The sequence below is a fragment of the Tetrao urogallus genome (assembly GCF_951394365.1).
Source record: "Tetrao urogallus genome assembly, chromosome: 7".
NCBI lineage: Eukaryota > Metazoa > Chordata > Aves > Galliformes > Phasianidae > Tetrao > Tetrao urogallus.
The window spans coordinates 19,985,707-20,001,238 of NC_136820.1; the positions used below are offsets into that span (position 1 = coordinate 19,985,707).

Consider the following 15,532-nt stretch of genomic DNA (forward strand, 5'->3'; position numbering starts at 1 on the left):
TTTTATTGCAGACTTGCAGAGCTTTTACTAGAAAAATGCATGACAATTAAAAGGAAGTTTACGTTACTCAAAGAAAGGCATCCCAATACAACATGGTCCTTGTTCCAACCCCCATGTATTCACGGCATAGAACATTTACAGAATGGATTAAATCCAGGACAAGAAGCAGCTTACTGCTTTGTCCGGCATAACCCAGTAACACACCTTTACCTAGCCAAGATAAATAGTGACAAAGTGGCAGATGAGGTTGAAAAAAGGTTTTCCCAAGGCCATCTAAGGCATGGAGACAATTGTAGGGAAAAGGGGGAGGACCATCAGGGATGCTTATTTCCTTAAACCCAACAGAACAGGAGCTCAGATTCCAGCAGTTAACTATGATACAGCTTTAGACGTATTAACTGTGGATCTGGCGGGGAGCAGCTACACATCTGCAGTGTAACAGAGCACCCACCGCTTTCAAAACTGCGAATATTTATTTTAATGCATAACGCTGCCCTCCGATTCTCAAGTTTGCACGAATTAAGGCCCTGCACCGACGTGAGCTCGGCTAAGCTGCACACGCTACGTTTGTCCTAGGCAAGCGAGTCCAACACCATCCATCCCCTTCACCACCGCACCTCTCACACCGACCACCTCTGTAAGCACGTATCGTCCCCGCCCCGTTCCAACTACAAAACTTCGGATCGCACACAGGCCCGGGCACGGCTCGCACACGGCCTTGCAAGGCCCAACGGCTCGGCCCGCCGCCCAGCGCCCCACTAGGGGAGGCCCGGCAGCCCCACGCCAGGCGGCGGGAAGGGCCGGGCGGGAGATCCTCGCGTCCCCGTCGGAAAGGAAGGAGAAAGGGGAAAGAAACCACAAGAACACTGCCGAGATACCCCCGCCCCGAGGGCCGCCGGGAGGGAAGAGGAGGAGGAGGAAGGGGGGGCAGCGCCTCGCCATGCCCGCGCCCCCCCGCCCCGCCACGTTTCCCCGCCGCGGAGGCCGCCCCGGGCGCTGGCGGGCGTCTTTGTCTGCCCGGCCCGGCCCCGCCGCCCGCCCTCCCTCTTCCCTCCCGCCGTGCCCGCTCCTCCCGCCGCGCCCGCTCCTCCCGCCGCCGCCGCGCTAAGGGCTGTGGGGGGTCGGGCGCACCCCGCGCTCCATCCCCGCGTCGGCGGGGAGCAAACAGGGGAGCGGGGAGCGCCGCCGAAGCGAGGAAATAAGAGGAGAAAGAAGGATACAGACTTCACTGCCGCTCGGCCGCGCCGCTCCCCCGTCTCCTCCCGGCTCTCGCCCTGCGCGCTCTGAGCGGCGGCGGCATCCGAGGGGCCGGGGGGGGAGGGGAGGGGGCGGGGAGCGGCGCGGGGCGGGCCGGGCCGGGCGGGCGGCGCGGGGCGGGTTGGGCCGAGCCGAGCGCGCCGGCGGCTGACGGGGCAGAGCGCACGACGCCGCCTACGCGCCAGCCGCAACCTCCTCCCGTTGTCGCCGCCAGCACAGGAGGGGGCCAAGACGTCTGTCCCACGGGGGGCGAGCGCAGGACCGCGCCAGGCGTCCAAACGGAGGAAGATGCCTCGCGGCGACAGAGAGAGCGACTGGGTGAGGGCGGCCGGTGGGCCGCGGGCGGCCGCCGCCATCATGGCCGCCACCGCGAGGGCGGGAGAGGGCCCGGCCGGGGGGCCGCGGCGGGCGGGAAAGGCCTTTATTGGCGGCGGCCGGAGATCCGTGCGGGGATGAGGGGAGAGAGAGAACAGGAGGCCCGGCGCAGTGTCGCTGCTGCGGAGCGGCAGCACTCACCCTTTCTCGCCGCGCGTGAGAGGAAAGGGGAGGGCGCGAGGGAGGTGAGCGCTGCGTGGCTGCCGGCGGAACGCGGCTGGCCGCAGCCGGGCCCGCCTTTCTCCACCGAGTCGAACTCCAGGGTTATCGCTTCCCGCCTCCCGCCCGGGCGGAGGGGGAGGGGGCCGCGGCGCTGCGTTGTGCCGTGCTCCCGCCCGCGGAGGGTGGTGGGGGTGCGGGGCCGCTGCGGCTAATTATAACCCCGCACTACGAGGTGCAGTCTTCGGCAATTTCCGGAGGGATCGGGGGGGGAGAGAGAAGAGAAGCAACGTTGTGCCAGCGACGCTCGGGCGACTTCGGATCCACTCGGGCACGTATTAGAGAGGTCTTCCGCTGTCGGAAATTGCCGAGTGGGTTGGGGAGTCGGTGAGCGCTGCGTCTTTTTTTTCCGGAAATTGCCGAGCTTGAGCCGAGTGCCGGTTTCGTCAGTTCGGCTGATTCCGGAAATCGCCGAAACGAGCCGAACGGGCTGCCATTTCTGTTTCGGCTGTTTCCGGCGACTGCCGAAGCGGATAAGCTCGGCGAGAACGACTCCTTCGGCTCATTTCGGAGACGGCCATTAGTAACGGCGTCGATGACTTTTTATTAGGTGACAAAAACACGGAGGGGCATCGCACAGAACCGCTGCCTCTCAGGACTGATTTAGGCTCTAGATCCGAGCTATTTTTTAATTAAACTCCGGAGGCGCGGCCGGGTGGAGGAGGAGGGCGCTCGTAGTGCGCGGAGCCGAATTTCAAATTACGTAACAGCTGCGGCAGCCATTGCTGAGGGCCGTGCGCCGCGCCGGGCAGGGACCGCCACCATGAAGAACATGGTACGTGGGGGAGGGGAGGCTGCCAGGAGCTCCATTTTAAGGGGGTACCGCTCTCGGTTCCGCGCACGGAGAGCGTTTTTGCGGGTCTGAGGGTTACGCGAGGAGCGCGGCCGAGCTTAGCCAGCGCGGGCACGGGAGGTGCCGAGGCTGTTGGGCCGCTCTGCACGGGGGAGAGCGGCGACGGGGGAGGAAGGTTCTGGAAGCCGCGGTTGGGGCCGGGTTGCTGCTGGGGGGAGGCGGATGCTGCGGTTCAGGCGAGGGCGGGTTAGGTCTTTCGAGGAGGCTGTTGGAGCGGGTGCTCTCGGGGCGCGGCGATGGAGGTCGGCGGAGCCCGGCCCGGGACTCGCCGTCGCCCTGTAGGCAGCAGCGGCGCCGCTGCCGGTAATGGCGGCGGAAGGGGGAGGGGGAAAATGGCGGCGCCGAGAGCGGCGGGGGAGGGGAGGCGGGAGGCCGTGCCTGCAAACTGACACCCCGCGTCCGGCTGCGTGGCGGTGCTGGGCAGGTGGCTTCCGCGCAGCCCGACGGCTCGCGTGGCGCCGGTGGGCGGTCGACCGGGATCGGTTTGCTGGCAGTCGTCCTCCGCGCCGCGCTCCCTGGAGGCGGCGGCTCCGGGCGCCATTTTGCTCCCTGGCTGCGGCGCTGCTCTGCTGATCGCCGCCACATGGCGGAGCCGCCGCCGCCTGCCCGCTCGCTCCCTCGGCGTCGGGTGGCGGGGCGGACCGGCCTCGGGCTGGGGCGCGGCGATGCGCTGCGGAGGGCTGAAGGAAGCGGCAGCGGGCTGGGGATCCCGCCCGGCTCCTGACTGAAGATGCTGGAGGGCTGCTGAGATTCACACGTGGTCTGTCCCTATCTTAGAAAGTGTTTTGGAGGTTTATCTTAGGAGGAGGTTTATCTTTTGGCTTGTGTATTGAGAGTGGGGGGAAGAGGCAGCGGGTCGTGTTTAGTGAAGGGTTTTTGTCAAATATCGGAAAAGGACCGTAGTTAAAATAGTTAATAATCGTGCACGTTACTGCTGCACCGTGAACGTGCAGTTACCAGAGGCAGCTGGGCCCTGGCCGGGGCTGTGGTCAAGAGACTCACTACTAAGTAAGGCAGTGCCTACGTGTGGAATAGCACTTCGGATATGTTCATACATTTTTCATTCTTGTAGTGGCAGTGACATTGCCATGTCCTGGCTGTGTATGTGCCTACCTGTTGCTTTGGCTAGGGCGCATACTGGTGTGGCAGTACGTGATCGATGAGTGTATGGTGATGTATGAACTTGCAGCTGTTCTCTTTATCGGTAATGTGTGGTGCATGTTTGCTCTCTGAAAAGCAAATGTGGTTGTTATGGTTGGTAGGTAGACTTCTTTAAGCTTCATTTTCAAATATGAGCTGAATGCTTAATGGAAAAATCAATACACCATTAAAATTTTACAAATTCCCAACTTATTATCCTAGTTCTGCTATTTGACATATGTACATATGCCAATTGATTATGTAGGGAAAAGTGTCTCTCATGGGCCTATGGAACCAGTAGGTACTGGTTAGTCTCAAAGCAATTGAACTGAAGCAGTTGGAAGAAAGGGCATTTGTGCATTTTTAGCAGTCATTGGCTAACATTTCTCTGCTAGGCTACTCAGGCAAGAAATGGTAACACGGCTTTCAACATGTAGCTATAACTCAAGTCTCGAATGCAGCATCCTTTCCCTTACTCTGTTCGAAAGATTATATGAGGGGAAGCTTCGCATAATGTGTGTTTGTTGTGTCAAAACTATCCTGCCTAACTTTTCCCACCTGTACGTCAGAGGGACAGCATTAGCTTTCTTTATATTTCTTAGAAGAAAAAACACTTTGTAGGTGTAATGATTTTAAGTGACATTGAAGTAACTGTTCACAAACAGGATACTTATTCGGAGGTGGAAAAGGAATACTCGATAGTTGTTGCATTTCTTCTTAGCTGATAATACAGCAATGCATTTTTAGCAAAACTGATTCAGTATCATCTCCGGTAATGTCTTCCGTGTAGCATAGTTCTAGATCATACCTGCTTCCAGCAGCTTCAGAAAACATGTGGATTGGCTGAATGCTCGTTATTAAAAAAAAATTCCTTTTTAAAATGACGAGTATAATGCTGACATAATGCTGAGTTCTCTTGGGAGAAAGCTTAGCAGGACATTTACCTCCTTCAGACAAGATCCTGAAATTCTGCATTTTGTTAAAGGGTCTTTTTTTTTAATTAGCTATTTGGTATATGGGATAACAATATGTATCATCCAGCGATGCTCCTGCTTATGGAGAAGAACATTTACAATACATTCGTAGTGTATTAAGTACTTGGGAGGTTGAAAGGTTGTTAGTTTCTGCATTATAATTATCACGTATAAAAAATGTGTAATATCTCCTTGTTGGCCTTGAGCTTTTTTTTAACGACTTACTTGTTTGTCATAGCAGAAATTTGTGCTGCATGAGCTCAATGAAAATTTCTTTGAGAAGTGATTAAGTCTTTCTGAAAATGTAGTTCATACACTGAAAGGGAAATGTGAGGAATTTTTTCTGCTTTTTTTTGATGTTGCTGACGTAAATTGGGGATGCATTTACTACTAATTCCAGATAAATTTTGCAGATACCCTAGCATGCTTCATTTGACTAATGATGAAATCTGAGTTAGTGACCTAGAACATTTTGACTGTATTTTTTTAATTGCTTAATGGTTTGTGTAAATAGCTTAATAGTGTTGATGTATGGTAATATGAATTATATATTTTTAAAATAAATGATATCTGGAATAGAATCAGACAGTATGAATGGATTCATGTTTTCCCGTAGCAAGGGCTCTTTGTTAGTTTGGGGCATTGTTTTGTTTGTTTTTTTTCCTAATGCAGTTGTAAAAAGTTTTATATTAATCTAGTCTTTTCTGTGGTAGAGGGAAAAGGAGCAGTTCCGCAAGCTGTTCATTGGTGGCTTAAGCTTTGAAACAACAGAGGAAAGCTTGAGGAATTACTACGAGCAATGGGGAAAGCTTACAGATTGCGTGGTAAGTTTGGCATGCTAATGCACAGTGATGATGCAGAATGTGTAAAAATTATAGTAGGGGGAGCTGTTTAATAGCTTAATAGAAGAGAGAAAGCGTAACGTTAAATTTTGAGTTCCTGCGGTTGGTTCAGACTTATCAGTCCTTCAAAGCTATATGCAGATTTCCTTCTGCACACTGCTGATAAAATGCAGTTTGTTTCCCGTAAAATCTCTCAAATTATCTCTAACAGCTGTTCAAAATTAACTGGGGTATCATTGATGCATTAGGGAGTGCGAAGCGCACTACTGCATCAGCATCTGTGTAACCAGTAACCTTTGGAAGAAAGCTGCTACTTTGGTAAGCAGTCCTGTTGAAGCTAGAGATGAGTGGCTTGCTTTAGTCTGCGATTTCTGTATACTTGTCACCGCTACTGTAGTTGTATTGAAGTTGTTCCACTGGTCTTGTTTTCAGAACAGTAAATATGTATTTTATAATCCACGTTAAAGAGCGTAGTCTTCAGAGAGGTAAAAACAAATGTTTGATTTTTAGAGAAAGATATACATGTATATAAATGTGAATCGTTGCTGCTGAGTACGTCTGAGGTAGGGTATTAGAGGACAGTAGTACTCTGAATTCCTCTGATGCCGTGTGGATGCTGCTCATGTATTTGGTCCGTATAGTTTGCTGCTTCATATGTAACTGTATTTGAATTAGGTTTTTGTTTTCTCCAAATGTTGCTGCTGGTCAGTTTAACATGAGACATGTAGAAGTGATTTAAATTTGTTCATTGTTTTTAGGTAATGCGGGATCCTGCAAGCAAAAGATCAAGGGGGTTTGGTTTTGTAACATTCTCCTCAATGGCCGAAGTTGATGCAGCCATGGCTGCAAGACCTCACACAATTGATGGAAGGGTGGTGGAGCCTAAGAGAGCTGTGGCTAGAGAGGTAAACGTGGGATTGAAAGCAGATCCTTTTCATGCTTTGAGAGACTACTCTGCATTTTGGTTATGCATTCTTACTTCAAACTGTCTGTTTGAATTTGTTGAAAGGGTCTGGTTGGGACACTGTTTCCACATTTTTAGTCTGTTCATTGACTGTTACTACTATAGTAACTATGTATTATTCTGGTTGCAAATCATGTCTGCAAGGGATGCTAACTGGGATCTGAAAGTATTAGCAGAAATGTGTTGGATGTCTGTAATGATGCGAGTTCTAGACCATCTCTTCTCTGGGATCATGACTGTTATTAGACCTCAAATTAGGAAACTTCTTGATCTTCTGAGTATTTCTGTAAGCTCTATGACAGAAGTGATAAAAAATAGAGAACACAGTATTGGGATCTGTGCTTTCCTTCCAGTGGTGGTGATCAAAATCAGCCTAAGACTATTCAAGTTTTTGCTCCTTGCACATTTGATTTTAAAATCCAGGCTATAAATTAGATGGGCACACTGTAAAGCAGTATACCTGGGTTACTGTAGCATTGAGATATTTGAGCAAATGCACATTCTTGTTAACTCGTGTTCTCTGCATTGTTGGAGCTCTCGGAGGATTTAGCCACTTCAAGCACAAGGTTTGACCCAAATTATTAATGTTTTTGGACTGATGAACTGCAACTGAATGAGGTGTCTTGTGGTAATTTCCATTTTCCCTGAACTAGAATCGGTACCCTTGTTAGCAATCTCAGTTCTCATTCAGCTTCCAGAAGAATGCAGGGTTGATTAGCACTTGGAAAAACGTAACTAAAACAAAGTAGGACATGTGCATATTTTTTATACACACAAAGGCTATTACTGGGCTTTAGAGATAAGTCCTTCCTACTTATTGCAGCTGGTTAAATATTGTGCTCAGAACTCTCTTCTTCTTTTTTTTTTTTTTTTTTTTTTTTTTTAAAGGTATGTGGAGAGTTATGTTTGTTTTAGTGCAGAGCTGTGGATGTGCTGTAGTTGAAGGAGCTTTGCAATTAAGAGGAATGCATGCTTCGTTGCCATTGGAGAGGTGGACAGAGGAAGTTGATGCATTTTTATTTTAAGTCAACAAAAGCTTTTTTTTTTCGTTATTAAGAAATTGTTCAAACAGGTGGTCTGGCAATTCCCTCTAAATTTATGTAAAGGATTTGCATTTACTTCTGTACATTTCTGTACAACCTCTTCACCCTCCACCACCATTTTTCAGTGCATTTAGAACTTTCATGTGGGTTTGGGGATGATAACTGTTACCTTCTACCCCACAAAGGTTTTATGGACATAGACAAGAAGTCTACCTCAGTGTCCAAAAACCTGAGTCTTGCATTCCCGTCATCCTGAAAAAAAAAGATTTGCTAAATTGGTTTTCTTTGTTGTAAATTGGAGAATTCTTTTAATAGGAATCTGGCAAACCTGGTGCTCATGTTACTGTGAAGAAACTGTTTGTTGGTGGTATTAAAGAGGACACCGAGGAGCACCACCTTCGTGACTACTTTGAGGAATACGGAAAAATTGACACTATTGAAATCATTACTGACAGACAGTCTGGTAAAAAGAGAGGGTTTGGATTTGTTACATTTGATGACCATGATCCTGTGGATAAAATTGTATGTAAGTAATCTTCATCTCGCTGCTTTATTTGATAACGTTGATGCTTACAGTCATGGTACTTCTGTGAAGCTAAATTAAAATAAACAGATAATAGCAATGCTTAAATGAATGTAATATGATAGTTTTGGTGAACTGTGGGGACAGGTATTTTAAACAAATAATCTAGTACCTAATGAAATCTATTTTAGTATTTATAATTTTTAAAATAACAGTAGGGAGTGTGTATGGATCAATTTGGGAATGACTGCATTTTTGGTAGCTTGAGATTCTTCTTGTTGCCAGATCAGTACTTAAATGCTTACAACGTTTTGTTTCATGTGATTACAGTGCAGAAATATCACACCATTAATGGCCACAATGCAGAAGTAAGGAAAGCCCTCTCTAGACAGGAAATGCAGGAAGTTCAAAATTCTAGGAGTGGGAGAGGAGGTATGTTCAGTTAATGCTTTACAGTCTGTTCTTGTGAGCTTCTCGTGATTTTGCTGCTTACAAATGTCAATTGTTATAGGGAACTTCGGTTTTGGTGATGCACGTGGAGGTGGTGGCAACTTTGGTCCAGGACCTGGCAGCAATTTCAGAGGGGGAGCTGGTAAGAGAGGCATGTTTGTAGCATTTCTTGTTTGTTTGTTTGTTTACATCATCCTTCAGGTTCTGGGTAATGGTAAGCTACTACTGTTCAATTGAAATGCATCTCTAAGTGTTACAGAATTTTTGGGAAAGACAATTTGCAAACCTCTTGCATAGTACAGAAATAGATGAGGTAGTTTTTTATAAACTCAAGCGGCTTAATTGTTAAGTGAGTCTGTTACAAGCTGAAATTAACTTAAACTTGGTAATTTTGGTAAGAAATTCACCTATTAGCTTCTCTGTAATTCTACGCAGTGCTCAGGAGCTTCACAGTGAGGGGTTTCTTTACTGAACATTTAAATTACATAAAAGCCAACCAGGTTAGCTGTGTTCAAAACTAACCCAGTACTTTACAAATGCAGGAAAGTAGGTGGTGTAGAGGAATGGGAGATATACTGTTCCACATATGTTTTAGCCAAATTCAAGTGTGTGTGCTTAAGTAGTCTGTGAGATTTGAGTCTTAACGTAATATGGTTTAGATAAAAATTGGTTGGCTACAGGTGAATTGAAATATATATGTCTTGGGTTTTCTTTTCCTCCAACAGATGGATACGGGAGTGGCCGTGGGTTTGGTGATGGGTATAATGGATATGGTGGAGGGCCTGGAGGTGAGTTTGCTTCTCTTTGTATTTTTGTTTTCTTCTCTCACTTAGAACTGTTTATACATTCATTTACAATTCACGTAAAACTTTCAAAGTGCCATAGATATTTTGTTGGCTTTAAGAAACACACACAACTGTTGGCTCACACTATACCTGATGTGGGAAATTGTATGGTTATGTCATGAACAACCATACCCTTCTCTTTAGGATGATAGCAAGTCACTTCATTGATGCTTTTAGTCAGTCTGGCTAGTGGGTTTTAATCACCGTTTAGTTAGGGTGGGAGTTGGGTATATATCTTCCCAAAACTCTACCCTTTTCCTTCCCTGTAGACTTCTGAACAGAAAAACATCCTGTGTAGAATTTGATTACCTTCTCCACTGAAAAGCTTATTTTAAAGGATTATATTGTCATAGGTGGCAACTTTGGTGGCAGTCCTGGTTATGGAGGAGGAAGAGGAGGATATGGTGGTGGAGGACCTGGATATGGCAACCAGGGTGGGGGCTATGGAGGTGGCTATGACAACTATGGAGGAGGTAACCTACTTACTGGCTTGAAGTGACCAAGTTTCAGTTGTAAATTAGCGCAAATCGTATGAAATCTGGGAGGTGTGTGGTGGAGTAAGCAAGCTTAATTTTACAGATGGAATGAAAAAGCAGCCGATATCATGTGCTGCTGGACTATTTGCATGATTTTGTCTTTCAATTGTGTAACGATGAGAATTCTGTGAACATTGTAGCACATCCAGACATGTCTATTCTTGTATTGATAATTTAGGCAATTATGGAAGTGGAAACTACAATGACTTTGGAAACTACAACCAGCAGCCTTCCAATTATGGTCCAATGAAGAGTGGAAATTTTGGTGGCAGCAGGAACATGGGGGGACCATATGGTGGAGGTATGTTTTGATATGCTTTGGAGCCAGACTGGGCAAGCTTCAGTCCTTTGGGGTGGTGGGAGGATGATAGGTAAAAATTGCCAGCTTCTGCAACAGATGCACAATGCCCATGTTTGTTCTATGTAGTGTGAGTTGGCTGCAGTTTTTTGTCGATCTCAAGACTATAAAGTTTGGGGAAAACAGTACCCCTGCCTCTTTTCCTCTAGAATATTAGAAAAAACAATATGCAGATTCCAATCAGTAAGGACTTGCAGCACAACTTGTAACATCCACTAAACATACTGCGGTTTTTCACCAGACTTACTGGGATTTTCTATTACTTTCTTGTTCTAATGTCACCTTTTCCTCTCATTTCCTGCTTGTAGTTGTCGAGATGTTATTTACTGTGCTGTATAAAACTCGTGGAATGGAAACTGAAACAAGAACCCCTTTCTTGTAAGGTTCAGTTTGCAAGTAAACTCCACCCTCACAGCGAGGCTCAAAACTATGCAGTACATCAGATTACATGTGGCTCTGTTGAGCCTTCTAGGATTTCAGTGTGTAGTTGTTGTAGCACTTTCTGGGCATTAGTAGGAGAACATAGTGAAGTGCTGACAGCTGTGGATATGCCATCTCTGGAAGTAAACTGGATGTTAATTTTAATAGACTATTCAGAAGTATTCTTAGATGGAAGTGCACTGACTTAACTGTTGTTTCTCTCTTTTCTGTGATTGTAGGAAACTATGGTCCTGGTGGCAGTGGAGGAAGTGGTGGATATGGAGGGAGAAGCCGTTACTGAGCTTCTGCAAGCTTGCCATGGGTAAGTATGTTTTTAAGTGCTAAAATTGCAGTGATTCGTGAGAGTAGCTGCAGGAGCTAAAAGTTTTTTTAGGATATTGTCTTTCCTATAAAAAATGGTTAGCTGAATAATTTCATAACCTATTTTTTTACTCTTTACTTCTGTTGAAACAGGCTTCACTGTATAAATAGGAGAGGATGAGAGCCCAGAGGTAACAGAACAGCTTCAGGTTATGGAAATAACAATGTTAAGGAAACACTTATCTCAGTCATGCATAAATATGCAGTGGTATGGCAGAAGACACCAGAGCAGATGCAGAGAGCCATTTTGTGAATGGATTTGGATTATTTAATAACATTACCTTACTGTGGAGGAAGGATTGTAAAAATGCCTTTGAGACAGTTTCTTAGCTTTTTAATTGTTGTTTCTTTTTAGTGGTCTTTGTAAGTGTAGAAGCATTCCTTTGATAATGTTAAATTTGTAAGTTTCAGGTGACATGTGAAACCTTTTTTAAGATTTTTCTCAAAGTTTTGAAAAGCTATTAGCCAGGATCATGGTGTAATAAGACATAACGTTTTCCTTTTAAAAATTTAAGTGCGTGTGTAGAGTTAAGAAGCTGTTGTACATTTATGATTTAATAAAATAATTCTAAAGGAAATATTGTGTAATTTTAGATTTTTTTTTTTAACGTTGTAAAATAAGGAAAGGAGTGGGTAGTATAAGGTCCCACAAATAATACAAAGCTATTGTTGTACGTGTAAAATTAAATGCTGGTCAGAAAAAAAAAGTATGTTGTCTTTAAATGATCAGGTTTAAAATATCTAGATAACTTAAGGGATATCTCTGCAAGGAGAAACACCTTTTTAGATCTTTTAGATGCTGCTTCTTCAATGGCAAGGAAAGGAAATATCCCCAGCGAGGTACTCTTCCAGGGACACAGGTCTAGTACAAGAGAACTCTTGAAAACGTCACTAAGTTCAGCCAGTCTTAAAAAGCTGCGCTGTATTTCTGCAAAGCTTTAACTGCAATAGTTGTATAAGGATGCCAACGAAGGCTGAGGGAGTAGAGCAAACTTAGTTCTAAGCTTCAGTTAAACTTCTTTAGGTAAGATCTTATTTACTTTTTTTCTTTCTTAATGTTCCAAAACTGAGAAACTAATACTATGTGACAGTATTCTTTCAGTATAGTGATTGTTGTTATGTAGTTTAACATAGCAATGAATTGTGTTAACAATTACCAACTGAAGAGAAATATGTGAATCCTGTTTTCTTGTATTAAATTTTCTACGTACAGATTTTTGTGAATTTCAGCTACTTAACATATTTTTTTCCTACTGGAATCTAGCTATGATATGAATCCTGGACAAGCATAGACTGCTGCCACTGTACTCTGCTACAGTTGAACAAATGAGACCTGCAAGTGTCCATTAGTAAAGCTTTGCAAGGGTTCCATCCCTGGTGTTGGTAGTTAAAATGGTAGGTCACATGTTAATTAAATCATACCACTTTATTTATGCATCCTGCAACATTTTGTTTTTTCTTGGGAGACTGTGCATTATGGTGGTTGCAAGGTAATGCAATGAAGGTAGCGCTGTGCTGTTACAAATGAACTGTGTTGTTCTGTGTCTTGTCGACTGTAATCTATAACGCGTTTCATCCTGAAGGTTCCCAAGTAACTTTAGGCTGTTTACGTGTAAGGAAAAAAAAAATTGCACCACAGAATACATCTGCCTCTGTGAAGGAATGTGTCGTCCATTCTTGTAACTGCATAAGCAGTTCTTTAGGAGGAGAAGTGAAAGCTTCGAATGAAACTGCAGGTGGTATTTTATGAGTGTACAATGTAATCACCTAAATTGGAATTTGGCTAGAATGACGAGGTTTCCACCATTTTTTATAGTTCTTGCAGCTAATAAACCTTAGTGCCAAATTCAGTCAGCCTTACTCTCATTGCATTGAATGTTTGATCGTCAAATTAACGAAAATTTGCCAAGTAATGAGTCATCTGAGTAAGGGTGGCATACTCCATACAATCTGGTTTTTAAACAAAAACCCACAAAATGTTTAAAAAAAAAAAAAAAAAGCCCACATCCTAATTTCAAAGTTCCATTGCTTTTGACAGGCTAATTACTGAAGAATGTGGACTCAGCTAACGACAGTCCTGTTCCTTTTGTGTTAGACACACCAGTGAACTGCTTATACTTCTTTTTAAAAATGGCTGAAGTTCCCCTATTGGTAATTTGGTTTAGACATATGTGATAAACTTCTTCAGATACACTTTTTTTTTCTTTGGCAGGAAGGTGCCATGCTGCAGGTAACTAATGAAGAAGTGGTCAACCACAGAAACGCTTCAAGAAATAAGAAATTCTGTATCATCAGAAAATAGTTGTTTTTGCTGCCTTCATTAAAAACCTAGAGGTTAAATGAATACTGATAAAATATCACAATTAGTACAGCTCCCTGTAATGATGGGTTTTTTTAAATGGTAGTAATAATTGTCTTGTAAACATTTCGAATAAAACTCAGATCCGTTAGGAGAAACAAATTACTAATGTTAAAATAGCGAACATTCTGTGAGTTGAAGGTTTAACTACATATTTTTATAACTTTCATAGCTTTAAAATAAAGTATTTTTTTATACCAAAGTAGTTCTAGTGTAATGCTTAATAAAATTTAGTGTGTGTCTAACATTAAATAATGTTGATTTGCAGCTTTTAGAACCTTTGACGATTTGAAATGTGCCATTTTCAGGTGGAGTTAAAATCAAATTTACTTGGCAAGTGTATGCACAAAACTTGTATCTCGGAACGTAGGCATCTGTTCTCTGTTAGGAGAAACAGTGCTGCAAACAAAACAAGCTCATTTTTTGCTTTTGGATGCAATTGCTTTAAAACAGCTATCTGGCTGGGGTTTTTTATTGACTTAAAAAAAAAAAAAACCCTACTCCTTCCCCTTTAATGCAACTTACCACTTACAACAGTTCATCGGTAGCTTTATCCTTCTTACCTATAAAGAGCTTTTAGTGTCAACGAAGAAAGATTTAATGGAAAGTAAACTTCCTGCTGTACCAGAACCATATTGCTGATGGTTGCATCTTCAAACAACAATCACGAGCTTGGGAAAGCTCTAGTTGGGAATGTGTTTGAGGGAAGGTGTCTGTTTCAACCTATTGCTTGCTTACATAATTGATTCTAAACTTGAAATGCCTGTGCCTGGTTCCAGTAGACTCATGCATTTAACCTTTATTATAATCCAAAAACACTATTTAAGGATTTCAAATGACTTTTTTTTTTTTTTGTATGTGTAGTTGAACTTTGAAATATTTGCATAGGTATCCAGTGGGCTGCAGTGGAAGCAGAAAATGAAGATGTGCAAAATCTGCTTTACTTTCCTCTTTCCAACAGAATGATTTAATCACTTGATTAGGAATTTGCCTTTTTTCCTGGAACTTCAGATTTAGTTAATGGACGTTTTTCCTTACAGTTGACAAGTCGGCATTCAGATCACATAACTACAAAAAAATACTTCAGAAGGGAATAATAATCATCTCTCTGCTTGATATTTACACTCTTTCAATAGTTTCATATCTACTTTACATCATTTGCATGGAAAGTGTATGTTGTTTTGATCCACTGGTGATGGGAGTCTTCTTAAGGGGTGAGTGGTGGCGTGCAAAAACAAAGCTATTGGATGTTTGAAGTCTTGAAAGCTCATTGTTTTACTGTTAAACTTCTGCAACTTTTTCTTTTCATGGTACATTCTTAAGAATTAAGACAAGATAATCAAAATGTTGGCTGATGAGTTCAGCACAGAAGCTATCATCTTGAGTCAACCTAACACTGAAAACAAGCAATTCTGAACAAAAACTACAGTGATCAATTACTGCTCCTTAATGTGTATTTTTTAATTTATGAGAAGTAGGTTTTATGTCCCTCTGTTACCTTCTTTTGAAAACAAACTAATGCTGTTATTTAGGTATGTTGCAGTTCCATAAGAAAACAGATCAGGTTGTCAATTACAGGCCCAGCTTGCCTCAGCAAGCCCATTCTGCAGCAAGGTGCAATAATGTGATAGACAATATGACTTGTCGGTAAATGTTGTGGGAGGAAAAAATGCACACTTGTGGGTTTGAAGTACAGTGGATTGACTTACTTGTAGCAAGTGGTGGTGAAGACAAGTTAATGTTGGGGTACTGGCTGCTCAGGCTCTATTCTCTGTCATTTACAATGAAAGCTGAATTTAATTTGCTTTCTCTAATACTTCAAGTGATGAAAAGTGTATAGGAAATGAGAGAAGTTGCACTTGATATCATGTCGCATGTTAGGAGGAAGAATGCATTCTTTGAGTTGTGATGATTGTACGTGAAATCTTGTTAGTTGGATGGGGGAGGGGGTGGTGAAGTCAAACACAAAACTTAATGCCTGGAAAGAGTTCTG

The 15,532-nt window shown here is 43.9% G+C and overlaps 1 protein-coding gene across 2 annotated transcripts; it reads left to right on the plus strand.

Moving 5' to 3' along the window:
* Nucleotides 1-1,545: 1,545 nt before the first annotated feature.
* On the plus strand, nt 1,546-11,100 carry HNRNPA2B1 (heterogeneous nuclear ribonucleoprotein A2/B1; the record flags this gene model as incomplete). 2 transcript variants are annotated; one of them, XM_079538080.1, is made up of 10 exons in its annotated part: nt 1,546-1,584; nt 5,532-5,642; nt 6,419-6,565; nt 7,983-8,193; nt 8,521-8,622; nt 8,702-8,782; nt 9,366-9,428; nt 9,839-9,958; nt 10,200-10,322; nt 11,039-11,100. In XM_079538080.1, 10 exons carry the CDS (start codon nt 1,546-1,548, stop codon nt 11,098-11,100), a joined length of 1,059 nt encoding a protein of 352 aa, XP_079394206.1. The 2 variants fall into 2 exon arrangements, with proteins under 2 accessions (XP_079394206.1, XP_079394207.1); XM_079538081.1 differs by having other exon boundaries at nt 1,546-1,575.
* Nucleotides 11,101-15,532: the final 4,432 nt, after the last annotated feature.